The 26,680-nt window shown below is 47.1% G+C and overlaps 1 protein-coding gene across 3 annotated transcripts in view; it reads right to left on the reverse strand.

Annotated features, from left to right (window-relative positions):
* The window catches only part of HLF (HLF transcription factor, PAR bZIP family member), a 54,285-nt gene extending 29,643 nt beyond the window's left edge, over positions 1-24,642 (reverse strand). For 2 of the 3 annotated variants that reach the window (XM_082605597.1, XM_082605598.1), the window contains exons 1-2: positions 24,172-24,642; positions 21,653-21,988 (exon numbers count right to left, since the gene is read on the reverse strand). In XM_082605597.1, the coding sequence (XP_082461723.1) occupies positions 21,653-21,988; positions 24,172-24,286 (451 nt within the window). In that variant the 5' untranslated portion in view covers positions 24,287-24,642. Of the gene's footprint in view, positions 1-3,414; positions 3,586-21,652; positions 21,989-24,171 lie in introns of all 3 variants that reach the window. The other variant, XM_082605599.1, reaches the window with a different exon arrangement.
* Between the last annotated feature and the right edge of the window lie 2,038 nt (positions 24,643-26,680).

The following is a 26,680-nucleotide window of genomic DNA, read 5'->3' on the forward strand; positions in this document are numbered from 1 at the left end:
GCTGTCTACTAACTGGGCTCCCGTCAGCATTTACTTGGTTCTCTGGGTCTTGGTTTTCTCATCTGTGAAAGGACCATAATAATAGTACCTACCTAGTACTAAAAATAGCAGTGTCCAGGGTTTGTTTTGAGTTTTAATGAGATAATATGTGTCCTTAGCCTAGTGCCCAGACTACGATAAACACTAGAGAAGGGTTAGCTATTACCACGCTGTTTCTTTTCACCCATCTGTTTGATGGAAGCTCTGTGTTCAGAGAAAAACTGGTGCACACTGTAGACTGCCTGATTCGCAGGATTTCACCAACCAGGAGAGAAGGCACAATGGTGACCACTCCGGCTGCCACCTCTAACGGGCATCCCTATGACACCGCAGTCCTTGGAGTGAGCCAGTGTCACAGCTCACTACCTGTCTTCAGGCTGCACCACGCCCTTCTTTGAATGTTGGTTGTGCGTATTTGTCTGTTTTTCTTCAGCACCGAGGGAAGAAGATAGCTCTGGTGCAGTTTCTCCTGGGGTTAAGGGATACTCCTTTTATATTCCAAAGGGAAACACCCAGAAACTCTGTGCCAAAGAGCCGCCTTCCTATCCTCTGACAAATTCTAACCAAAAGGAATGCAGCGTGCTGATGCACCAGCCTGGCCTTCTTTTCTAACTAGACTAAAACCAGGCTTATTTATTAATACAACAGACCCAAAGTGCCAGGAGGGATTCACATCTGAGAAAGCAGATTTGGAGTTATTTCTGTTCTGCCTTATGAGTTCACACACGGCTTTTTAAAAAAAGTTCCCCAAGAGCCCAACTTGATCTATAATGTTAAAATTCATAGATGACTATATAAATTTATATATGAACATATAGGTAAATATGCTAAGTTGTTAATTCTGGATAATGGAGGAAGGGTGCTTGCTATGTATTTTTGAAATATTTTAAATCTTTCTCAAAATAATTTTTCAAATGCCTCAGTTATTTGAATAATTTTCTGCACTGTTCCTTCCAGAGACCTTTGCAACCTCACCCTGGTAGGAGGGAGGTTATTTTCCCCAACGTTCTACTAAATTGAGACACAGCAAACTGAACATGCACACGTGGGAAGGGCCGAGCATCTCCGGGTGTTGCTAGAAGCTTCACACTGTATTCCCTGGTGTGGGCACAGAGCATGTTGGGGGCTTCGAATGAATTCTGCTCAGGGACTGCTGAGGACATCACAAGTCCAGCCATCAACCTGTTCTAACTCTTGACCTGCTGCTGTGGAGGCAGTGAGCCAGAAGAGCAGCCTCCTGCCACCCCTCAGTGGCGGGCTGCAGCTGCTCCTGGGGTGGACCTCGGAAGCCCCTCTCCTCTCCAGCAGGGCTGTGTCTGTTTTAGTGACCCCAACCACTGGCAGGTAAGTGCAGAAGCACCACTCCATACACCAATCAAATCCTATGCTCAAGGAAGTTACATCCTCACACGCCAGCCAGAGAAGCCTCCTCCGCATCTATTAGCCAAAGAAATATAAGTTGGTGTTTTTTAAAAAAAACAGACATCCCTCTCCATTCCTCCCTTCCCCCAGCCCAACATGGGACTTCTTACTTGCTCAGTTAAAATTCCAATTAAGAGGGGACTTCCCTGGCAGTCCAGTGGTTAAGACTCCACACTTCCACTTCCACTGCAGGGGGTCTGGGTTCGATCCGTGGTTGGGTAACTAAGATCCCACATGCTGCGTGGAGTGGCCAAAAAATAATAATAATAAAATAAAATATTATGAATTCCATGTTTAAAAAAATTCCAATTAAGAACCTGTTAGATGGGCTTCCCTGGTGGCGCAGTGGTTAAGAATCCACTTGCGAAGGCAGGGGACACAGGTTCAAGCCCCAGTCCGGGAAGATCCCACATGCCACAGAGCAACTAAGTCCGTGCGTCACAACTACTGAGCCTGCGCTCTAGAGCCCGCGAGCCACAACTACTGAAGCCTGTGCTCCTAGAGCCCATGCTTTGCAACAAGAGAAGCCACCGTGATGAGAGGCCTGGGCACAACAACCAAGAGTGGCTCCCGCTCTCCGCAACTAGAGAAAGCCCGCGTGTAGCAACGAAGACCCAATGCAGCCAAAAATAAATAAATTTATTTTAAAAAAACCTGTTAGATGAGTTTCAAGAACTCTTACAGGTGATCTGGGAATAACTGTAGAGTCTGGAGCTGCTGACTTCCAGTTGTGTCTGTCATTGAAGATGGAAAGTCAGGGGTGAGTATCCACCTTTACCTGTGATCTCTCATCTGAAAACACTTCATTCTTGGCTATTTAACAACCAATCAGAAAATGGCAAAAAGTTCACATGGAAGAGCAGCTCACCGAAGCCTTGCGGTGAGCCCTGGCCCTGTCACTGTCCACAGGGTTCTGTCTGCATGTCCCTTCCTCCAAGACCACCCTGACTCAATTCTGCCCCAAAGGAGCTCATCACACTCCGGTGACCTTTTGCAAAGACTCGCCATGTTGAACTGAATTCTGCCAGCATCACTGAAGATATTAAAGTGAGCACAAGTGCTCTTGTAAAACCATTTATAGTGAAAGCAATGTCTTTGTTAGTTCAATCGTTGAACAAATGTGTACTGAGTAAACACTTACACCAACTACGGTGTAAAGCGTGGGCTTAGGTGCCCGAGAGAAAACCCTTTCCTGTGCCTCTGAGACACTCGCAAGCCGAGTGCCGAGTCCACAGAAGTGCTTTGGGGAAACCTGGGTTCAACACACTTCTACCCGTTTTATGCAAAACTCTCACAGGATTCAAGTACCCACAGTGGCACGAGAAGAGGCCAAACTCAGGCCCAGCCACTTAACCTACTGATTGTCAAAGCAGTCCCAATACAGTCAATTCTGAGTGATAAGTGTCATGCCATTATAACACACCAAGAAAAGCACTGCACATTGCTTCAGTTAATTATAACATGAAATCACATTCCCTGAACACCTCCCCAAGTGAGGGCAGAGGGTTAAAGCCTCGAGGGGTTGTCTTGCTGGGTGGCAGATGGCAACTAGCCAGAGCTTACACATTCACCACGGCCCATGCAGAAAGCAGATGACCCACACAACAGACCTACCGCTGACTGCAGATCAGACCATCCCAGTCATCCGCCAGATTTTCTGTCCATCAAAAAGGAAAATGTGACTAAAAAATACCTGTCTCGCTTATAAGGGGAAGGGAAACAAAGCTTCAAATCAACTTCTGAACTTCAACCATTTCTCAACGCTTTCAGGAGAACTCTTTGAAACTGCAGGGTGACTTTCATCTCTCCAATAAACTTTATCTGACCTCTCCTGAAATGAGTAATGTGATTGCAACGGTTTTACTCTGTGAAGTAGCACTCTTTCCACCCCGCACTGAGTTGAGGCATCTACCCACCAGCGGAGAACTTGACATTATTTTTAAAGCTACGTACTTGCAGGTGGAATGGGTTTCTGCCGTCTCCCTTCTGCAGAGCAAGCATAAGCTTCACCAGGTGACTGGCAGGAGACTGCATCCTGGTCCCCAAGGTTCTGGGCATCCTTCTCAGTGAGAGGGGGCTTCCCATGGGTGGCCTGTCCTATGAAGCAGCAGGTGGCATATGCATCTTGTGGGGAAAAGTTTCTTTAAATCTTGATTAGTTGTTGCTTGGCTGGATGGGACCGACAGCAAAAGCAACATCCCAAAGTAGTCAACACTAGAATCAGAATAAGCTTTGGCACTTGGGAAATCCTCATGGATTTTATGGGTTGGCGTGATGGGGAAGGAAGAGTTTATTTTCAACTTTTTTGTTTCAAGAGGGATCTATTTCATTGAGAAAAGTCAGTATTATTCCAGTAAATCTTTGTTTTCTAACCATTCCAATCTTTCCTAAAAAGGGTTTAAAATTTCAGGACCAAGTTTCTTTTCAAACCCAAGTCAGGCTTCAGGCATCCACATGTAAGAACTGAGTATGACGGGACACCAAAAGAAGTGAATTATACCACCTCTTTCCCCCAACTCCCCTTTTTGAAATTGGGTATTTGTGCTACTGAAGGCAAAATGATCAGCTTGCTCCCTGAGAAAAGTGAGATGGAGATAGGAGTGGAAGTGGAGAAGGGAGAATATTACAAAATGTTAAGTACCAGGGTGGGGGGTGGTAAAATAAGAAATAAAAATAGACCAGTAAGGGAAAACTGAATGGAAGAGGTTCGTTTGTTTACTTTAACAGTGTTTTCCATTCCAGGAGGCTTGCTGAAGTTCTTTCTTTCAATGGTTGGCCTTGGACCAGCATTTGAAAAGTCTTAGATCTTTGGAAAGGAAGATTTGGACAACAAAGTTGTTTTATCTGGGAAGGTAACTAGTTTACTCAAGAGTTCCAGGACTTTGGTTTTGATGTTATTACCTTGGCCTGAGTTTCTCTGTCCCAGGCAGTCCTGGCTATGTTTACTGATTTAGGAAACAGGGGAACCTGGGAGGGAGGGGGCTTCTCTCACATGCTGCTGCTACACTTCACCGGATCACCTAACTACCTGGGCACCTTGAAGACAACAAGGATGGGGAAAAGTCAAACATTTTTTAAAGGTCCTATCTCTCGACACGCAGAAGAGGGAAATAACACTTCTCTGACTTACCCCCCAAATAGACACCACCGTGGATGTCCTGCCAACGAGTGATGTGAAAGTGTGTTCCAAAGTGAAATGTAAGCTTGGCCCAGTGCCCAGCTCTCGGCTGTATTCTGCAGAGAGAGCTGAGGGCTGGCGAAGTGAAGGAGCACATTTCTCTCCATGTGACTGTGAGAGCCAGGCAGCCCGAGCAGATTTCTTTGTGTTAATAAAATGTGATCTCTAGACTGTACACACAAGCAGCCCTGGGAAAACGTGAGCCAAAGGGAAGGACGCAAGGAAACCCATGGCCCAGGCTGAGAAGGGAACGCAGCTGTCGGCAAACTGGGTTGTACTGAGGCAAGGCATCCAGGCCTGGCAGGCGCAGGATGATCACGGAGTCAGAGGTGAAAGGATGTGCCAGGTGCTCGGGTGAACACTCCTTAAGACATAAAGATAATCCACAGAAGCCCATCAACCACCATCCTGTGCAAAGGCTTGTTCTTCCTTGACAGGCCATAGACCAAAGTCCTTCATGGACACTTCCTCAAGATTTGGAGTTTACCTGGGATTCAAGGTTCCTCCCCACAAAACTGAGATCACTCCAAGTACGGCAGGAGTTTGGCTCCTGGGTTAAACCGTGTATACTCTGGGCTGGTGTAAGGTGTGGCGAACACCTTGCTTTTGTGGGCAACTCCCACCTCGTTGCCACTGTGGCCTTGGCCTCCTATGACCACAGCGGGGATCCACTGCTCAGGGTCTCAAGCCTGTCAACTACATCTGTGGGGTGGCGCTGGAAGGGTGGCTCACGGGCTGAGGAAGAAAAGGGGGATTCGTGCCCCTGCTCACTGCGCCCCTTTCAACATATCAGATCCCTTCATCTCTGGGAATTCCACATGCACTGTGCCCTCCGGCCAACGTGATCTTCCCGACGTGGAAGGTACCGGAGACAGGGGCAGAGCGCCAGGACCCCGGGAGCCTCGGACCCTCCCAGGGACGGTCCTGGAGCCGGAGTTCACGAGCCAGTGGGCTCCTCTGGCCGAAGCGGGTGGAAGGTCCTAGAAGACACTGCTCCTCATCTCCCCTCCCTCGCAGCAGCCCAGCCCTCAGGCTCCTGGACCACGGGGTATGCAGTCAGCCATAACCAGCTAATGATGGAGCAGTTGAGATGAGGAGCACCTCGCAGGCCCAGGTGAGCCTTCACCCGGGTTAATCTGCAAACTGGATAATTGGTTCAGGATACGTGAAAGTTAATCATATGCACAGCTCAAGTGCAGTCACTGGAAACAGCAGGAAACCGCAGTAGCAGAGGAAGTCAGGTCCACTCTCAGTGAACTCTTTTGTGGCTTCTCCATAGACAATGTTTAAACTTGAGCCCACTTCACCCCCACTGCCCCATACACCCCTGCACCAATCCCTTGTCACACAGTGACCCTGGTGCCTGGAAGCACGTACTAAGTGCTCAAGCAATCGCAACTATTATTAATCCACTAGTGTAGTGGATGGATTTAAAGTTAGGAGATTAGGGGGTCTCCAAGACATTTGGCTGGCTAGGGGAAGCACACTGGGGGAGCTGTGAAGGGCACTACGCTCCCCCAAAGCATGCTTTACAAAAAGAAAAATCTGAAGTGTTCAAACATCCCTAGGAAAGCAGATCAACAGCACAAAAACATAAAGCACATTCCAAAGCTGAAGGGAAAAAAAAACTTCAGAATTACTAACATGGATAACTGAAGGTCATCTCCAATCCTAAGTAGACTGGTAAATTCTCCAATGCTTTTTAAGGAAGGTAACAGAACTTCTGTATTCAATGTCAAGAATCACAGTGTGTGGGGGCTTCCCTGGTGGCGCAGTGGTTGAGAGTCCGCCTGCCGATGCAGGGGACACGGGTTCGGGCCCCGGTCCGGGAAGATCCCACATGCCGCGGAACGGCTGGACCCGTGAGCCATGGCTGCTGAGCCTCCTCAACGGGAGAGGCCACGACAGTGAGAGGCCCATGTACCGCAAAAAAAAAAAAAAAAAAGAATCACAGTGTGTGGGGTTCCGAGGGCCCAGCCTCCTCGTCCTTCCAACGGCCAGGTTTCCAGGGACTCTGCGGCCGTGACCGCTGGCCACAGCCTTCCAGGCTCTGTGGCTTGTGGCTGCCTCTGCTGAGCAGTAAGCACCCCAGTCTGTGCTCCACTGGAGTATCCACGGGAATCTGACGGGGACTGTTGGAATTATAGCTTCCTTCCACCTGGCCACTCCTGTCCTGTGACCATGGTACCGAATCAACAGACTTCCCTTCTTCCATTCTGTGAAGCTAACCAGAGTTAAGACTTCCGCTGACAGAAAACAATACTTGCCAGGGTCTTGGGTAAACACTTGTCCAGGACACCGGAAACAGCACTGGCCCGAGTCCTTGATCTTCCGCCCACTGGAGGGACAAGTACTAAAGGATCTTCCCAACCTGCTCTGTCAGGAGAGCAAATACCTGGCACAAATATGGTCTTACCTAAGCCCAGGGCAGACATCCCTAATCAATCACAGAACTCTTTCCATTGAGCCCAGACCAAGTTTCAGTCTTTCGAGATGACATTCCAGGTACCTACTAATCCATCCAAACCGGCTGCATGGGAAGCTCCTTCAAACCGGGATCCGGCCACCCAGAGGAGCAAAGCCAAAGCGCAGCTGGCAACTGCCCTTCTAGAAGAGTTGCCATCAAAGCTAGCTGTGGGGCTTGGGGTTTTCCTTTTTTAAAAATTATTTTCTCTGGCTAATAAAACCCTGCTTTAAAAAATCTAACCCTTGGAGCAAAGACTCTAGCCAGATAACTTGCTTTCAGGCGTCCTCTGGAATGCTGAACACCAGAGAGAAGCCAGCGGCTCCCATTCAGAATGAAGACCATTTTTTAGGAAGTAACGAGCTTTAATGCTGTTGCCTTTTTTCCCCAAAGGTGTCAAATGTCTTTTGCTTTTACAGTTTTAGCTTTTGAACTCTGTCATCCTCTATGAGTGGCAGAACGTCAGACTCTTAATCCATCGACCCGCTTGGGAGCAGCACCATCACCCCAAGAAGCTTTACATTTTTTGCACCAAAATTTGAATATTTGTCTTTCAATTGATACTAGTCTTAGAATACAGGGTCATAGAGTTAAAAATAGCATCCATGTTTGATAGATAAGAAAACTGAGGCCTTGAGGGATTCAGTGACCTGTCCAGAGACACACCACCAATCCTTGCAAACCAGGTCCGGAACCTAGATTGGCTGATTCCAAATTCTGTGTTCTTTGTAAATGGTCTACCTTGAAATTATTGCTATGTGTTTTCCCCTCTTACCACTTAAAACCCAATGTAAATAAAAATGCTAACATGATTTACACTTTGATTTGAATTTAGATTGGTCAATTTTCTAATTGATTATCTTATTTTATATTTATTTGCAAGTTAGAAAAATATAGATTATTCCCGTCTTACAAATGAAGAGGTGAAGCCCAGAGAGGTTGACAACTTGCTTAAGGTGATTAACAGCATAGCTGAGACAATAAATTAGATCTGTTAGTGTACCTGAAGGAGCATCATGGGGCTTGAAGAGACTCAGCCCAGCAACTCGGGAATCTAAAAGTGAGACTCCAAAGATATGAACTACAAGTACATTCTTGTAGAAAGTGATGTTTAAATACCAGATTATCACTCTGAGTTAAAACTTACGGAGTGACAACTCTCCCAGGTCTGCTCACTGATTAGCCCATTTAATGGCATTTAACCCTCACGGCATTCCTACAAAATATGCTGCTATGATCCAGACGAGGAAACAGGGCTCAGAATTTAAGTGACTTGACCTGGGTATCATGGCTTCTCAGGCGACCTCTGACTCCAAATCTGATTTATAATAGTTTAGTGTCTAAAGGCTCCAACAAGAGTGTGCTGATGCCATTAAGACTGTGTTTCTCTGAATGTCTTTATCAAAGCTTGTTATTTCTGCCTTAAAATGATTTCATCCTGATCACCATGGTTTTTGGCCCCTGAGATGGGCCCACATTTATTTTTAAGCAGCTTGTAATCAGGATGGAAGGGCTGACGAAGAAAAAAGAAAACATGCTTTGGCAGTGGATCCTCAACAGCCAATCCTCTTGCGAGCAGACTAAATTCCAGGAACCAATTTCATTTCTTTTCTTTTTTAAAAACATTAATTAATTAATTAATTAATTTTGGTTGTGTTAGGTCTTCGTTGCTTCACGTGGGCTTTCTCTCGTTGCAGCGAGCGGGGGCTACTCTTTGTTGCTGTGCGTGGGCTTCTCACTACGGTGGCTTCTCTAGTTGCAGAGCACGGGCTTTAGGTGCGCGGGCTTCAGTAGTTGCGACGTGAGGTCTCAGGAGTTGTGACTCGCGAGCTCTAGATCGCAGGCTCAGCATTTGTGGTGCATGCGCTTAGTTGCTCCACGGCATGTGGGATCTCCCCAGACCAGGGCTCGAACCCATGTCCCCTGCAGTGGCAGGTGGGTTCTTAACCACTGTGCCACCAGGGAAGTTCCCCAATTTCATTTCTAATATGACTGACTTGATTTCCTACAACCTCTTACACTGAGTGCTTAGCAGCATCCCAGCTTTAACATATAATGGGTATGGCTATGATTTCATATGCATTTAGCTCATTTAAACTTAGGAGCATTGTGCCTACTTTTTTATAAAAGCTCAGAGATATCTGATTGGATGTAAAAATATGCTGAGGGAGCTTTAGTTCCCTCTTGTGAGGGAACTCAAACGCCCCTCACAAGAGGGAAGGTCTTGACTAATTTGATGCTGATGTACTTTGTTATCCTTAAGGCAGGACTGTTGTACCTTTAAAAGGTTTATCCTGCCACACCCATATGTACACACTGTACTATATTAAGACCCATGCCAAGAACTCCACATCTCTGATCTGGCTGCAAAGCAAAGTTATATCAGGTTAATCCCAATTCTTAAATTAACTGACTTACAGCTTTCCCTTTTGTGTAAAAAACTATTTTCACACTTTTCTTCCACATAATTTACCTCTGTTTTCTCAGTTTCCTCATGTTTCCATTGTACCTTGACAGAAGGGTCTATTTTTCCTCTCTGGAGACACCCGCTGCCAGGTTTTCATCTTGTAGGGAGGGTTAAGAAAACGTTTGAGAAATTTGCACCAGGGGGAGCAGAAGCCTAGGGGTTCGTTACCGTGGAAACCCACGGTCCTGCCTCCCCCACTCAGCAGCCCGTCACCCACAGCTAGGGGCACTGCCAGTCCTCCACTCCCCCACCCAAAGGTGTCACCAAAAAAGGAAAAAGAAGAAACCCCAGTCACAAATCCTATAGCACGCTGGAAAAGCTTGAGAGCACTAACAGAAACGAATGAAGTCCCATTTCCCCCTTCACCCCATCAAGGTCTTCCAGGAACAGAGTCAGAGGATGGTGAGGGGTGTGAAGATGAAAGACACAGACCTTGCCCACGGAGCTCTCCAAGGAAGCAGGCACTGACACTGCTACGGGATCACACACGGGTTTTCTGGGGGGTGGGGTATATGTTCTCACAGATGTCAGCACCTAGAATGCTCCGCCTCTGCCTCTCCATCACCCTCTCTTCCCTACAATGACTCCAGGGGCGGAGGGCAGCGCTGCAGCAATCATCGCTGGCCATCACTACTACAGCACCAGATTCGTTCCCACTTAAGTGTCCATAAGGTGACGATGGAGGTAGGAAAAGAGAAACATAGTAATCGTAGAATCAAAATGGGGCTTCACTGGTGCTCAGTGGTTAAGAATCCGCCTGCCCACGCAGGGGACACGGGTTCGAGCCCTGGTCTAGGAAGATCCCACGTGCCGCGGAGCAACCAAGCCCATGCGCCGTAACTACTGAGCCCACGTGCCACAACTGCTGAGGCGTGTGCACCTAGAGCCCGTGCTCCACAACAAGAGAAGCCACCGCAATGAGAAGCCCGCGCACCGCAAGGAAGAGTAGCCCCTGCTCACCGCAACTAGAGAAAGCTCGCACGCAGCAACGAAGACCCAACGCAGCCAAAAATAAATAAATAGAAAAATATTTTAAAAAAAAGAAATAGAATCTTTCAAATTAAAAAAAAAAGAATACAAACGAAAGTGGTGAAAGCTTTCATTCAGATTGGCCGCTGTTCTAAGTGCTTCCCATTGAGCATCTCGTTTACTCATCCAGGAATCGGCTGGAGCAGGTACTGCCACCCCCACTTACAGAGGAGAAAACAAAGGCAGAAGAGTTAGAGAGAGGGTCAATCTGGCTTTGAGAGCCAAGGTCTAAGCCAAGGCTGGAATTTTTTTTTTTTAGCGGTACACGGGCCTCTCATATTGTGGCCTCTCCCGTTGCGGAGCACAGGCTCTGGACGCGCAGGCTCAGCGGCCATGGCTCAAGAGCCCAGCCGCTCCGCGGCATGTGGGATCCTCCCGGACCGGGGCACGAACCCGTGTCCCCTGCATCGGCAGGTGGACTCTCAACCACTGAGCCACCAGGGAAGGCCCCAAGGCTGGAATTTTAACCACATTATGCTGCCCGTCGGTGAGAGGAAGCAAAGAATGAGAGGAGGCTGCTCTAGGAGATGATTATTTCATTAGTAAAATTCGAGAGAAAACCACCATCCTTGCGGATTGGTCTATGACATCCTCTCTGACGGTACATAATTGAACAAAAACGCTCTTTCGTTTCCATATATTTCCTTATATGTAAATCTAAGTTTAAAAATATGAAAATTTAGTGGGTGGAGACAAGTGGGGGAGAGGGGCAGAGAGAGATAAACGGTAGCAGTTTGGGGGGAACACTGATTCGAACGACTGAAACGTCTAAATGACAGAAGTTCTTTGTTCCTCGCTAATACACGCTGTGATTAAGAACATCAATGTATACACACGCAGCTAAAGTCTTTAAAGCCTATTTTGTACTCAAATAAGTGCCTCCTAAAATTATATTTGCATAATTAATTTGTTTTGCAATATCGTTATAAAGAAGACAAAGATACCAATTTCAGTTTAATCAGCGTAAGATCAAATGATCACAAAATCTGAACCAATGCAATGTGACTGCCAGGTAAGCTTGAGGGTAAAAAGAGAAATAAGTAGACTATGAGTAAACTCAAATTGCTTCTTTATACCTAATTTTTGCAATACTGAAACTTCCTGTGTTTTACCTTTAAACATCTAAGGAATCCAATAACTAAATACCACTAAATGCCCTGTTATATTTGGGGCAATTTCATTTACAATGCTAAAAAATATTTTTGACATGAATATAAATATTATTTTAAAAATCATTCATGTGTTACTGGCCATTTGAAATAAACATACTTTAGATTCTATGAGGAAAAAAAGGCATCCAACTCCCCTGGTAAAGTGTATTAATAAAAAGAAATCAACTGTAGTGAATTCTGTGAAATGCCTATGAAGTCAGTTCTACAAATTTTCCTTTCCTAGTCTAGAAACTCCATCAAGGCTTTATTTCTATCTTTACATTTTATATTATTTACTCTTTCCTCTATAAATCTTTCGGCGGCATTTGGTCTCTAAAAGCAGTATTATTCCAACTGGATATGAGATCTCCATCCTATTTTTAAAGTTTTCTCTAGTAAAAGCCTCCCTAATCTCCTTCAGTGATACTAAGCTCACAGCACAATGAATCCATTCTAAGGTGAACTAAGTCTTCTGATCAATCCTTTGGGCAGATGGAGTTTGACTCTTTGTCACTCTCCTTGGAAGAACTCTTCCTACCTTGGGGTACTGAGATCTCTGTTCTGAGCAATCTGATTACTGCCTGTCTAGATGATCTTGTTCATCTGGTTCACAGCCTTGATTCCCATTGGTCAGGGCCTGGTGGCATCCTTCCCCAAACAAACCTTCATGTTACCCATTCAATTCAATTCAAGAGGCATTTATTGCGCCTGAATGGACAGCCTCACTGAACTCTTTCCATAAAGTGCAAAAACACTCACAGAGCAGCAGCGAGGCTTTCCTTCTCTGCTCCACTATCCAGGCTTGGGTTCCACAGCAAGGACATCAAAGCAGACTGTTACCCAGAGCTAATTACAAAAGAAAGCACTGCTCTTTCCCACTCAAGGAGTTTCTGCCAAAGCACTTATTTCTGCTGAACCATTTATGCAATCTCACTTTCTAAGAGAACATTTTGTCACAGATGATTTAATGTTGTAGCTCCCTGGAGCACCCTTCTGCAGCATGCACTCATTGTTTTTAGGAATCTAGGGTCTCCCAGGCAAGATTTGAGAGGGAAAGGGGTTTAATTAGCCACAAGCCATCTCTCATTACAAGACCCTAAATTCCAAAGCATTCTTCCAAAAATCATTAATGAAAAAAAAATCCTAGATTAAACTTCTAAAAACAAAACTTTTAGAAGATCTGTTTGACAGTGGAACTGTATAATTTTTCAGGACAGAAAATGAGACTGGATTCCCATTATGAGCTGGATGGTTAGGGACTTGAGACAGTAACAATACTTGCTAAAGTCAGAAAAGAAGGAAAACAAACATTTTAGGAATTTTCACATTAAGTCATGGAGGGTATATCCACCAGAAGCCAATTTGACAGAAACGAGTACTGAATAGTTTTTCCCCAACAGATGCCTGATTTCTGCCAACACTCCTGTAATTGTCTATTGTACATAGCTGGAGGTGAAATTGCACACATTGACTGTTTTGGTTTTTTTTCTTTTACTTCAGGGAACTGGTTTGGGTTAGGGCAACTCCTCCTCATTTCTTTCATCTTGGCTTGATCTCAGAGAACACTTCAGGGGTACCTGAGTGAGTTACTTCGTGCAGGTGCCATTCGGCAGCTCCCATTGCTCTCCCAGAGCCTGTCTGCTCCCACAAAGTCCCTTTCCTCCAGCAGCACCCCCCAAACCCAGCCACCAGATCTCTGCATGATATGCAACTAATTCCGGCTTCAGGGAAGAAAGGAGCCACAAATACAAGGTCAGGACTCAAGAATACAAAACTGTAATAAGGACTCCTTTGTCTCTCAGGAGTAAACTTACTAAGCTGGCCAAACACTTGCCTAAGTGTTTTCAGCCTGATATTACTGCTGCAGGTAATCCTTATAATCAAGTACTATTTGTATCACTGAATCCTTCCTTCTTTCTCTCTCTCACATACACATATACACACACGCAAAGGAAAACAAAAACCTACACTCATAGAAATAGGTTTAACATACTTGTTTGCAAACCCAGTAAGCTTTATAACAGAGGCATTGTAAAGCCATGAATATTAATGGATTGGGCTTATTAAAATCTATTTTTCTACCCCTATGAGATCAGGCCTGCTTTTGGACTTTTAAATTCTGAATCATTCAAATCCCTCAAACTATTTTCTTGCCAAAGAGTGTTTCCCCTAATTGCCAAAATTATGGGCTTCGTAAGTGAAACTTAAACCCTGTGTTTTTGAATTACTTTCTCTAGATCATTAGAACATTGTGTTTTGAAAAGCTGTTTTATGTTCAAGGGAGAGTATTTATTTTCAAAATAACAAAAATAAGGAAGTCCCGGGTCACCAGAGGAAACCATTGTGAAGTATCTAAAAATGTTTCAGATCCAACCTTGAACCCAAGAGGAAACGTCCACATGCCACTTCCCTGCTCAAAAACCTTCAATGGCTCCCCACTGCCTCCTGGATCAAGTTCAAGCTCGGTAGCCTGGCATGCATGAAGCTGCCAGCCTGGCTGGCACCTGCCTCTCCAGACTCACACTCCTGCCCCCTTCATATGAATTTTCTGCACCAGCCAAACTGGATCCACACCTTGTTCCCTAAACACCCGTGGGCATCCCTGCCTCCACGTTCTGCCGTTCACCATCCTGGCTCCTCCACTCGGAGGCCCAACAGAAGGTCCAACTCCTGCAAGAAGCTTCGCCCCAGGCCCTCTTGCCCCAGGCACTGACTGCTTCCTGTGAGGCCTGGCAGCCCTCACCGTCTGCACTGCTCCCTTATTAATTTTCAAATGTTTTACTCACTTTCTTGCTTACTCTTTCACCCTCCTCTTTTCAGTAGATATTGGAGGCTTCTATGTACACATCTCTTGGCACTGAGAACACGCGAGCTTGTCCTGTCACTCATCTTTTTACCTACAAGTTCTGTCTTCCCTACTGAACTGCCATCTCCTCGAGAGCAGCAGCCAAATCACACCCTTGTCTGTCTTCCCTAGGGGGCAGCACAAAGCCAAAGCTGATGCTATTGCTGGGGACCGTCTACATGGCTCCCCACCCCGCCAGCTTCCTCTGCGGCTTTCTCGTCTTCATACCATTGACTGCAGGAAAGTAACGGTATGGATCTGGGGTAAGGGTTGGCCAACTAGGGTGGGTACCATGCTGGCCCTTCATGCACATTAGAAAGCTCACATCAACCCAACCAAAATGCTACTTTGCACATGAGAAAATAAATGTGTGGAAAGAGAAAGATTCATCCATTAAAGGACCACTGAGGGGAGGAGGAATTATTACTCTGGAACGCTTACGTAAAGTCTTACTTGTAAGCAGGAAGATGAACTAGACTCCTCTCCTCTCCCAGCACCCTAACACGCCTTTACGCTTCCTTTACCCCTGAGGTCACTGTAGTTCCTTCAAGTATAATTACAGCCTACTAGTAAAAATTCACAATAGTAACAACAATTGATTGACTGATTTACTAGCCATATATGTCCTGGAGAAATCCTCTACTCAAGAACTTCTTTGAAGTGCATTTTGCTTGCTTGATTTTTTTTAATCTCATGAACAAGGAGGACTGAATAAAGGTTACAGTTAGCTGCCCAAGGCTACTTAAAAGTCAGAGGCGAAGAGAGGGGCGAGCGAGACTCGGCAGACAAGCAGAGGAGGAATTCCAACGCCAGAGGCCTTACCTGGCTGGGAAGGGAAAAGTATGGCGACTGCCTAGGAGTCCAGTGTGACGTCCTCCTATGAGACATGAGATCAGATGGTAACGAGAAAGCCACTCGGAGCAGCTGATATTGGGCGTTGCTGTGTGCCCGCCACTGTGCCAAGTCTTCTCCATATAAACTTCAGCAATCCTAGGAGGCAGGTCCAGGGATTACTCCGAAGTGCCAGGTGGGGAATCCGAAGCTCAGATCATCTGAAGGACCTGCCTGAGATCCGTGAGCAGGCGTGGCGGGGCGGGATTCACACAGGGTGTGTTTGTTTATCGGGTCGCATGCCCTAACGCACTGCTATACTGCCTGGATGGATCTGTGTCTTTTCAAACACAGGTCATTCTGATGGACATTTGAATGGTGAGCCAGCTGGCATCTAGGTCTGCAGCACATTTCAGTTTATTCCAAAACAATGGTTTAGTGGTTTCAGATTAAGACTTTTGCTGGGGGGACACCAAATATTATAATCAAGGAAGACATTAGATGAGACCAATACTCTCAATCATTCCCTTACAGAATCAAATACAGGCCCTGGGCCTCCCCGTCCCTCTCTCATGTGTTCTTTTCCAATGTTTTTTGCAACCTCATTACTTCCCCTACTACCTTCCCTCTCTCCTCCATTTCCACTGCTGAGACATAGAAAATGATTCCTGGGTGAAAGTGATTAGTGCCGGCTGGAAGGGAGGTTTCTGAGAAACCTAATAAGTCACCGCTGTCTCTCACCCTCTGGCTCTCTACACCAGGACGTTATCACAGCTCCTTTCTTGGCACCCCCACCCCCACCCCCTTCCTTCTCCTCTGTCCTGATGTTGCTATTTTTCTAGTCTGGTAGACACAGCGCTGAACTGCAAAGACTGTGGCAAGGCCCCTGGCAGGCGCTGGCCTGCAGGAATCCCGCCTCCTGTAGCGGCGCAGAGAACACAGCGCCTCTGGGCAGACGGGCAGGAGAGAGGGCCGCATTTGGGGTCTGGCTAGGATGTGGGGCACAGCAGGCCTCCCTGGCACGGGAACGGCCCTCCAGAGCTCAGCTTTCTCATGCCAGGGTCAGGATTACAATTCCTCGCTGGCACTCGCTGTAGTTCGCCTGGGAAGAGAAGCGAGAGTGGGGGCGGGAGGGTGGCAGGCAGCCAGCACGCCACCCAGAGCTGGGCGAGCTCCACAGGGCACAGCCACGTGCCTGGAGCACACGGTCACGCAGGCAGGCAGCCAGGGTGCCCGGGGCTCGCACGAGACCTGGGGGCTGGGCAGCCAGTGAGCGGCCGTTTCCACACCGGAGGAACAGGAGTTGCTAACCCAGAAGCGCAGCTGCTGCGGTAACATCAGGGAAGTGGCTCGTCTCAACCCAGAACAGAGGAGAAAAGTCAGGCAGGCTCTACGGAATAGGGCCTGGGCATGCTGGGGGAAGACGACAACGACAACAACCACAACAAAACGCACGTCCTAGTTTTGCAGAGGGAAGGGCACTGGATGAAACAAATCCCTAAATGGAGAACGGGTTTGGGAATAAGCCATGCCTTTCCCTACTTGCAAGCCACGACATCATTCGAGCTCCAGGCTCTGAGTATGCATGTGCCACACACCCTGCTAAAACCCCACAAAAGGGGGACTATTTACAGTCTCTATTCTACTGATGAGAAAACCAAGGCTTAAAGAAGTCAAGGAATCGACCTCTGTTTACAAATCCAGGATGTGAACCCAGGTCCCTGGGCCCAGAGCTGATACTCTTAAGCACCCAGTCACCCTTGCTGTCCATACCTGTCTGGGAATACCTCTTGCCAGAAGGCTAGGATCCACTGCCCTGGGAATGTCTCACACGACAAAGCCAAGAGAACAGGGCAGGCCTGTCCTCTACAAGGTGTGGTGGAGAAGACAAACCCTTACAAGAAACAGAAAAAGGTCTGCCTGCTTCCAGAACAAAGCTGTCTCTCTCCCCTCGTGATCTCCTTGAGCCTGATGAATAAAAGGCACTTTCAAGATATACTTGGGGCGCAGTGCACCTCAACTCAATCAGGGTGCTCCCAATCTGCAGATTTATCAACATGCTGGAAGGGAAAATATATGAACTGCATGCCCTGAAGGGGAGGGAGAAACTGAAGCTTCAGCTCATGATGCTGGAAGAACGAAAAGAAGCCTGTTGCCTAAGCAGGACTCTCATAATCCCAGAACAGCACAGAATCCCAGCACAGAACTCCCCTCCACCATGGTTCAGATCCCAGAGCCAGCATCTTCCTTCCATGTGAAAAGCTCATTACAAGGCAAGGTCAGCAATTCCAGGACACGGATTCCATCCTGCAAAGGTACCATGGGGTCTCCCCTACCTCCTCACTCTCCTTGGGCCACCCATTCATGCCCTCCTCTTCCCACTCACCACCACATGTAAGGGTTTTCACTTCACTCCATAACCAGCCTTCATCACAACCTAGGCTCTGTGCTCAGAACTGGAAACAGAGGCTTCGTAATTCTCAGCTGAATACGGGTCTAAAGTGGTAGGACACCCCCAAGCTATTCAAAGAAAAACCACCAGAGGAAACAATTTCAAATCTGGCTTTACAAGCATGTGATTTAAAAATAACTCTGCCTTTGTCTGCTATAGATGACTTCCCTAAAGGGACTGCTGTCCTGAAAGCAATTGCTCAATTCTCAGGGCAAACCGATTCTTATTTTTCCAGTACGCAGCACATACCTCCAGGAAAGCACTCCCGGGTACCACCTCTGATAGCATCTGACATGCAAACATCGAAGTGGTCAGGATGATTTCCTGCCATCTCTGCTGGCCTGGGAAAGTCCAGGAAGCTGCATCTCAGGTGACTAAGAAGCCCGTGCAGGTGGCTATAGCATCCAGGAACCACCACTCTTCCTTCATTAAGATGTCACCCCAGAAAGCTTAGCAATAACCCCATAGCCACAGGAGGCTTCAATGGATCCCTGGGTTATTTCTTCAAGGAAAATTGTATTCAGAGATTTAATTCATTCTTTGATCAGACAGCTAGACAGAGGAATAAGGATGAGTATATAAAACAGGAAAGGGGTTGGAGGGCAGTCAGGGTAAACAGTAAGAGAATTCACAAGAACGCTCACCTTGTCATTCCAAGACTCACTTGGGGTAAACCTAGAAATGCATGATCTGTCACCTCTCAGCTTCATCTCCCTTCAACCACTCAGGCAGCACTAAAGGCACAATGTTACTGAGTGTAACTCAGAAGATGCAGCGTGCTGAGCAGAGAGCGGAAAACAAGTGTTTAATAAAATTGCTTTGCAATTATCTCCTGATTCGTCTGATGTCTCAGTTTTATCAACCAGAAGTGTATAAGTATACTCTTATTAACATTATATTTCTTCTTGGCAACTTAAGGTCTCCTGACCTTCTCAAAAGTTTTGCCATAAAGCATTACAGGAGGTAAAAAGCATCCATGTGTGTGACAGGACCCTGAATTAAGCCCAGATTGTGTCACTCAAATCGAAAGTCGAGATCAGTAGTTCTCAACGGGGGTGATTTTGCCCTCAGGGGACATTTGGCAGTAACTGGAGACATTTGTACTTGTCACAGGTTGTGGGAGGGGGTAGTTTTACTGCCTTCTGGAGGATAGAGGCCAGGGATGCCCTTAAACATCCTACACATGCACAGGACAGTCCTTCCAACAAAGACTTACCTGAAACGTCAACAGTGCCAAAGCTGAGAAATCTTGCTCTAGACTGAAATTCTACAATTCCCAGAATGTTCACAGCTACATCTGTGCTCTTCCCTTCTGAGGACTTATTTTCCTCAAGATTAACTTGGTATTTCTATTCTGGTCACCACTGTGATTACAGAGAATCATCAAGAACTTCCTCCTTTTTCAGGTTTGCTTGTGATATACCATCCAACAATTCCACATTCCCTAGAATTTTGCTTTGCATTATCACCTTTATAATGTTCAGCGCTGTAAGAAACACAGTGTTATTTTACCTGCATTTGGTATTTTAAGAAGAGTTCTAACTTCTTTTCCTTTTTTGTCAGGACTATCACTGAGTTTAAATGAATTGAAGGGTATTATTTTGAAGTGTGTTTCCATTATGAAAAAAGACGTTTAAATGAAGAGCTTATTTCTAGATGCCAGTGCCCCGTTTGATCCTAGTGCCTTTAACTCCATAACCTAACAAAATGACAGCCACTGAAACTCAGCAGTCCTTTGTTATGGATTGCAAACCTGATTCGGGCATCAGAAGTTTCTGAAAGTCATTAATTAATACTGATTCTGTGAGCCCTGACAAATGACTTTTAAGGAAGCTTCAAACTCCAAAACCCCAATTCTTGATTTTTCAGTAGAAACCTAAGGGTGGGGTCCCAATATCTGCATGCCTCTTGGGAAAAAATACAGAGTTTCTAACATGGCACGTATCCTGTACGTGAGAGAAAACTGAGAAATACTTGTCAACTGAGTATATGTGTTAGGCTTAGAATACCCCAAGCCAAAAACTATCGGTCAAAATCTCCTGACATTTCTCTCCAGAATAAAGGGTTATATACTGTACCTAATTACTTTATGAAGGTATTTCAGAAGACAGAAGTTGGAATAAATGATGAAAGTTGACACAGAATAATGATCGTAACTGCTCTCGTTAAAAAATAACTAGTGCTTGTCATTTGACCCTTTATACATACTGTCTCTAATTTTCACAATAGTCCAATCAAATAGAAATTATACCCTCCTACACAAAGGGAAACCGAGGCCCGGAAAGACTGTATCACTTTGTGAGGTCACATGGCTACGAAGTGGTCAGTCTCGTCCTGCAGAGAAGATGACTGAGGCGTAACTGCGCCTTCTCACTGGGGCTCTGTGCCCTTCCTCCTGGGTGTTTTCTCACTCTGAATGCTTATTTATTTTGTTGTCTGTTCCTGGGAAAACGGCCTGTGTGTCCTAAGGAACAGGGGCTCAGGGTCACATAAAGGAGTGTTTCCCTAAGCTTCCGTGGCCTTCTGAGGTGGTCAGAGGCTAAGACTTAAAGCCATTCCAGCCAGTAGCCTTGAAGTTATAATTCAAAGTGGGTTTTGGAGAATGGGCAGCACAGAGAGATTGGATGGGAGAGCTTCAACTCCAACACTGGCATTTCAAGGCAGGGGCGTTCTCTTCCTCCTCTGCACGGTTTCCTTTCATTTTAATCTCGCTCTGTGTGTCACAGAAATTCTACACGAGTTGAGGACACAGACTTCAGGAACGATCTCTAGCACAAGTCTCCCATTGTCCTGCTTTGTGTCCTCCCCGCAGCTAAGGCCCTTGGCTCAGCGACCTTCCTGACAATTTATCTGGCTGCATCTTTGTTCCTGGTTACCTGCACTCGTGAAATGGCCTTTCTTCCTGTTCATTTTGTATGACAGGGTGCTAAAGGCACGAAGACAGAGCTCCCTCAACTTGTGTTTGTATCTGAGCATTTGGAGGTGGGTTTTGAAGTACTGGTCATTTCAGGTAACGTTTTTGTGTAATATTTCAACACCATTTAAAGCCAGCCTTGTGGCCTTGTGGGTTTTGATAAAAGTGGATTACGTGTGGTGAACAGATGAAAATGAAAAAAAATATAAGAACAATTTGGTTTATAGGAATAGGGAAAAGAGAGAGACGGGATCTGATGCTGAAGAAGGCTAAGCTACGCTTAATATGAGAGCTGCTTTTAGATTTAGTTTCTCAATCGACGACAACACAAGATGAAATGGATGGAAAAGCTATCTGCCCCACACCCCTGACTCACATTTTTTTCCTTTGGGCCAGAGAACAATGCGTATAGGTAAACCACAGCCTGACAGAGAGTCTACCCAAATCATTCAGCAAGGTCCTATTATCTGTGTATTTGGGGAATGAGGAAAAGAGACAGAAGATGAGATGGATGCCTAAATTATCCGAGTCATTAACTGCAGGTTGGTATTTCTTAAACTGCAGTCCTTGGATCAGCTGCATTAGAATCCCCCAGGGAGCCGGTTAAAAACGCATATTCCTGGGCCTCATCCAGACCTGAAAAATCAGACTTTCTGGGGGTAGATTCCATAGAATCTGCCTTTAGCTGACTCTCCAGGTGATATGCTCATTGAAGTGAGACAACCACTACAATGAAATACAAGACTCCACTTTTCAAGTGTGCTAAAGCACCCCTGATCCTTAAGACGTTTATATCACCCCCACCCTCTCCCTCCTTCCCCCTCCTCCCCACCTGAAGGGAGAACCTTCTGAGAGTTTACCTGGTCTGATGGGGCTCTGCATACAGTTTGGGGATGGGATGCCAGGGTGAATGGGTGCAGAGGTCCGACTGCTGAGGTCCATGACGGAGGGGGCAGCTGAGGAAGCCGGCTGTAGCCCGGGAGTGTGAGGGCTGTGGTCATGCTGAGACGGGCTGGGGGGAATGCCATTTTCCGACAAAAACTCCTCCAGGTCCATGTATTCCAACTGGAAAGTATCTCCATCATAGGGAAGGGTTTTGTCCCATAAGGTGGGTCCCAAGAATGCTGACTGGGGGACCGTCGGGCTATTACTCTCATCATCCAGCTTCTTTTCCTTGTCTTTATCTTTACTAAATGCTGCAAAAAAAGGGGGGGGGGAATTGGAGTTTAAAAAAGAAAATGAAAAAGTCTTGCTTTTTAAATCACTTCTCCTGGCTTCTGCTACAAAACTACTTCCCACAAATGCCGGGGTTCTTCTCTAGCTGCTGGTTCTTGTGGACCTAGAGTTAAAAGTTCAGGCAGGACATGGATCTCTGCCTGTTTTTCAACATCTTCCTATTTACTTTGGAAAGAAAGCACTAGTCCTCGGGACAGGGCTAGAGACTGATCTAGGCTATAAACAAGACAGCACAGGATTCAGTGCATTATTTGAAAAGACAATAATTTAGATCTACAGTGGTAAAATAACACCTGCAATTACATACAACTGCTGTGATTTTTAAGAAAACAGCCAATAACCAGGTATGATTTATCCTCCAGGAAATTGATTACAGTAACAATATGAGGTCATTCATATTTAGAAAGCCAGTGCATTCATAACTCTAATTTTGGTAAAGCAGGGACTCTCCACCCTTCTTTGATACCGTGTACTGAGCACCTACTAACATACCTGGTTCTTTCCATATATTTTCCCCCAAAAAAAATCTCATAATAAACTTGCAAATAGCGACGATCCCCATTCACAATGAAGTAATGGAGGCTCTGAGACTTGACAGGAGCTTGACCAATGCCTCACACTGCAGAGAGGAAAGCTGAGAACTGCCTAGCCCACATGTGCTTGCTTCTAAAGCCACTGAGGTACGTTGTATTTTACAAAAGGAGCTTTCTGTTTTGTTTTGGTTTGGTTTTAAATACGAAGTGTTTCTTCCTCCTCTTCCCCAAACACTGAAGTATGATCCAACTCAAAAATGATACATGTAGGCAACCTGTCAAAAGCACAAGTATCAGAAAAGGTGGTTCCTCTGTATACCTGTGATGGAGGTGTGCAGCTGCTTTCTACCTAGAAGTATCACTCACCCCATTAGGTCTTTAACCAGCGCTCTGGATTTGGACAAGTCTAGTACTCAGGTGCGGGTGGCATCTGGGATTAAGCAATTTGGCTTCTGAGCTTCTTCCTCACAGAAACACAGTCTCCATCGCCATTCATTCTAATCCTCTACGGTCTCATCTCTCAAGAATCTGACTTTAAAACACCCACAGATGCAAAAGACTGCAGGCAGCACCTTCCTCCCAAGTGCTCCTCCTTAAAGGGGAGTTAAGAGGGAAGCTATGTTCTGCAGACGGCGAACCAAACCCCTCAACTCTTGTAATGCAACAGGTTGCCCTAGGAAGGAAGATGCGAGTAATCCCGGGCTACTTGTAAGCCAAATGATCTTTCAAGACTTTACACTCTGAGCCGCACGGTTCACCGCACGGTTCATATCTGCTACCGTGATATCGAAGGCATGAAACCCAAACGACAAATCCCTGGCGGCACCAGCTGGGTTCGGCGCCTCCTCGCACGACCCCTCCTGGCCCGCTCCAACCAAGGTTGCCTGGGGGAAGGTCTGGGACTTACCAAGAAAAGGCTCAAGCCAGAGGAGGCTCCTGCGCGGTTACACGTGAGCCTGCTCCGCTCTCCCCTCCCACCAGGAAAAGTGCACTGGGAAGGTGGCAGCGCTGGGGGCGTGCGCGGCATCCCGCCCAGAGACCACTCCCCCAGCCAACCCCGGTACCCCCCCACCCCCCTTTCTGAAGCACCCAGCCCGGGAGAACAGGCGTCTCCGCTGTCACCTCGGGAGTTCCAAACACTAACAACTAACAGCAACGATAAGCACGATCCCAATACCCAGGCTCCGCAGTGAGACCCCCGACTCGAGCCCCCACCCGCGTGGAAGTCGGCCCTGTGGTTTCTCTCCCCAGCCCGAGCTGCTCTGCCTGCGTGCAGGCGGCTTCACTCTGCGTGCGGGTGAACCTCAATCTAGGGAACACTGACCTGTCAAGTTCTATCTCCCACCTGCGCCGCCCGAGCGGGACCCGGGAAGGCCCGGCCGGGTCCCCAACGCTATTTTAAACGTTGCTTGGCGAGCGGGTCCCCTCCCCTTTTTGAGGAGGAGGGATGGGGCGATAGGTGAGCTCCTCGATTTCATCAAAGCAAGGCCGGGGTGCCGGGGGCAGGGACGGAGGGGTATGGATGCTCCAGCGGGGGTGCCTGGCACAGGAGGGGGCCCCGGAAGCGTTGTTCCTTCCCAGAGCGGGGCAGCCAGGAGGGCAGCGCTCACCGTCTTCGTGATGAAGGGGGAGCTTCAGCGGGTTCTCCAGCAAGGACCTGAGCACGCCGTAGGGAGGCGGGATAAAGGTGGGATTCAGTGGGAGCGGTCGGGACATTTTCTCCATCGCGATGCACTCAAAATTTTTTTTTTCTTAAAAAAAAAAAACAAACCCAACCTCCCCCAAAAATGTTGCTGAGCTTTCTACTCCGTCCTTTGCCAAAAGTTCTCGCTTTCAAGGCGGTGCAGACAGGGAAGAAAAAAAAAATTACTTATGTCTTTATAAATACATCTGCGTAAAAATATAAAAACAAAAAACTTTCGGGTTCCCAGTGCAGTCCCCAGAGAGCGCGCCAAGTGCCCGCGGGCTCCTCCACGACGTGCAGGATGCTCTCACTTGCCTCGAACCCCTCGTCTTGTTAAATGTTCAAAATTGCGAAAAAGAAAGAAAAAATATGCAGACAGCTGCAGAGGGCGGAAGGCACCGCACCGCCCGGCCGCGTCGCGCGAGCTCAGAGGCCGCGGGCCGTCCCACCCCACCCCCCTCCCCGAGCCGGCGGCCGCTGCTCCCCCGCGCTCCGCTGCCCCGCAGAGCCGGGCTCAGCGCATCCGGCCGCCCATGTGCCGCGGCCTGACAAGAGTGACGTCAGAGCCCGCACCGCGCGCCGATAGGCGTGCGGGGGCGGGGCCCCACGCGGGCCCGCCCGCCCGCCGCCGCGTGTTTAGCGTCGTCGCGCGCGCCAATTTTCTGGGACCGTGTGGTTCTGGCGGGCTGCAAAGAGACAGGCGTCAGGGCGTCAGGTCCCCTGGGCCACCGACCTGGGCTGAGAATCTAACTTTTTCAGAGTAAAAAGAGGAATGAGAAATTTATCTCAGTGGTTTTTAACCGGGGAATAATCTAGGGAGTTAAAAAAAAAAATCCAGATGCCCAGGCCGCACCCTAGATCAATTAAATCAGAACCTCTGGGCTGACATCCAGGCAACATTAGTTTTTTTTTGTTTGTTTTCTTTTTACAACTTTATTGGAGTATAATTGCTTTACAATGGTGTGTTAGTTTCTGCTTTATAACAAAGTCAACATTAGTTTTTAAAGCTCCCGGAGTGGTTTTAAGGAGCAGCCAAGTTCGACAATGATTGGTTTAGATCGAATTGAAAATACCCTTCTAAATATTTCTCCTGGCGCCAGCCAAGCTTAGCATCCTCTCTCTTGCCCCGTCCTTGCTAGAAGTTCTAATCAGTTACAAAAAGCAGAGAGGGGGACGACAGAGACTCGCTGTGAACTGTTTCCCCCGCTTTGAAGGGGGAATTCATAGGGATAAGCTTTTGGCCTGAAGTTGAGTGAGGACAGGAGAGAGACGCACAGGGAATGGTATTTCAGGAATATTTGCTCTAGGAGAGAACATATGACTGTGCCTGGGTTACGAGATCTGCACAGTAATTAAAATAATTTTGTAAAGTTTCCCTTAAAGTGGTATAGGCGTTCAGGACCATCGCAGCGGCTGCAGCTTTGCCAGTTTGGTCGCAGGGCGCTGGTGGTCGCTGAGCACTGCGTGCAACCAGGTTTGGGTTGGGCGGGAGCGCTGGCATCCAGGCTTGGAGAGCTCGCAGCAGGCATTGGGGTCTTCCACCCAGCCTTCGTCTCCTCCCTAAGATTAGGGTACCATCATCTGGGGAAGGGACTGAAAGAAGGAATGTGCACAAATTAAAGAAAACATTCTTTCAGTGAGGCAGAAAGGCCTCTGTAAAGACTGCCTCTGAGGTGGGATATGCTGGAGTCTCAGTGGCTCTTCCCTGGAGCCCCCGATGGCATCCGGAAGCCAGGAGACCAGGTGCAGGGTGCCCCTGGCAGGGTGACTTCTGGCAAGTGCCTTTCCCTCTTTGAGCTGCAGTTTCCTCGTAAAAGGCATATGATCAAGTGACCTCTACATTTCTCCTCACTAGAAAATTATGACGAAAGATAAGGTACCGTTCTAAGTGAGACAGGGCTGTAATGTTTCAGATTTCAACCAAATTCCAAAAACATCAGACTTTTAGCTAATGCCACATACACTTATTGAGCACCAACTGTATGCCAGGCACTATGCTGGAACTGGGGAGAAAAAGATGAATAAGACATATCTAACCCTCAAGGAAGTTTAGTTTCGGGCCTGGCATATATGCGCGTTATAAGATTGTCTTAAATGAGCAAAAATGGATAGATGGAAGTGACATCTCCAAACAAGTCACTCAAAAACCTACTGGCTTAAAAGAACAACCATTTTATTTTCTCTCATCATCCTGCAATCTGGCCTAGGCTCAGCTGAGACTCTGAGATGGCTAGCCTTCTCTTCCTCTCCGTGGAGTGTCAAGGTTTCTCTCCTTTCATGTGGCCTCCTTACATGGTCTCTTTGTGTGGTCTCTCCAGCAGTGTAGTCTGACTCCTTACATGGCAGCTCAGGGCTGCCAAGAGCCAGCCATCCAAGATAAGCCCCAATGTGCAGTGCTCATCAGGACTTTTCTTGCTAATGTTCCACTGGTCAAA

The sequence above is a fragment of the Mesoplodon mirus genome (genome assembly GCF_964341445.2).
Source record: "Mesoplodon mirus genome assembly, chromosome: 18".
Lineage (NCBI taxonomy): Eukaryota > Metazoa > Chordata > Mammalia > Artiodactyla > Ziphiidae > Mesoplodon > Mesoplodon mirus.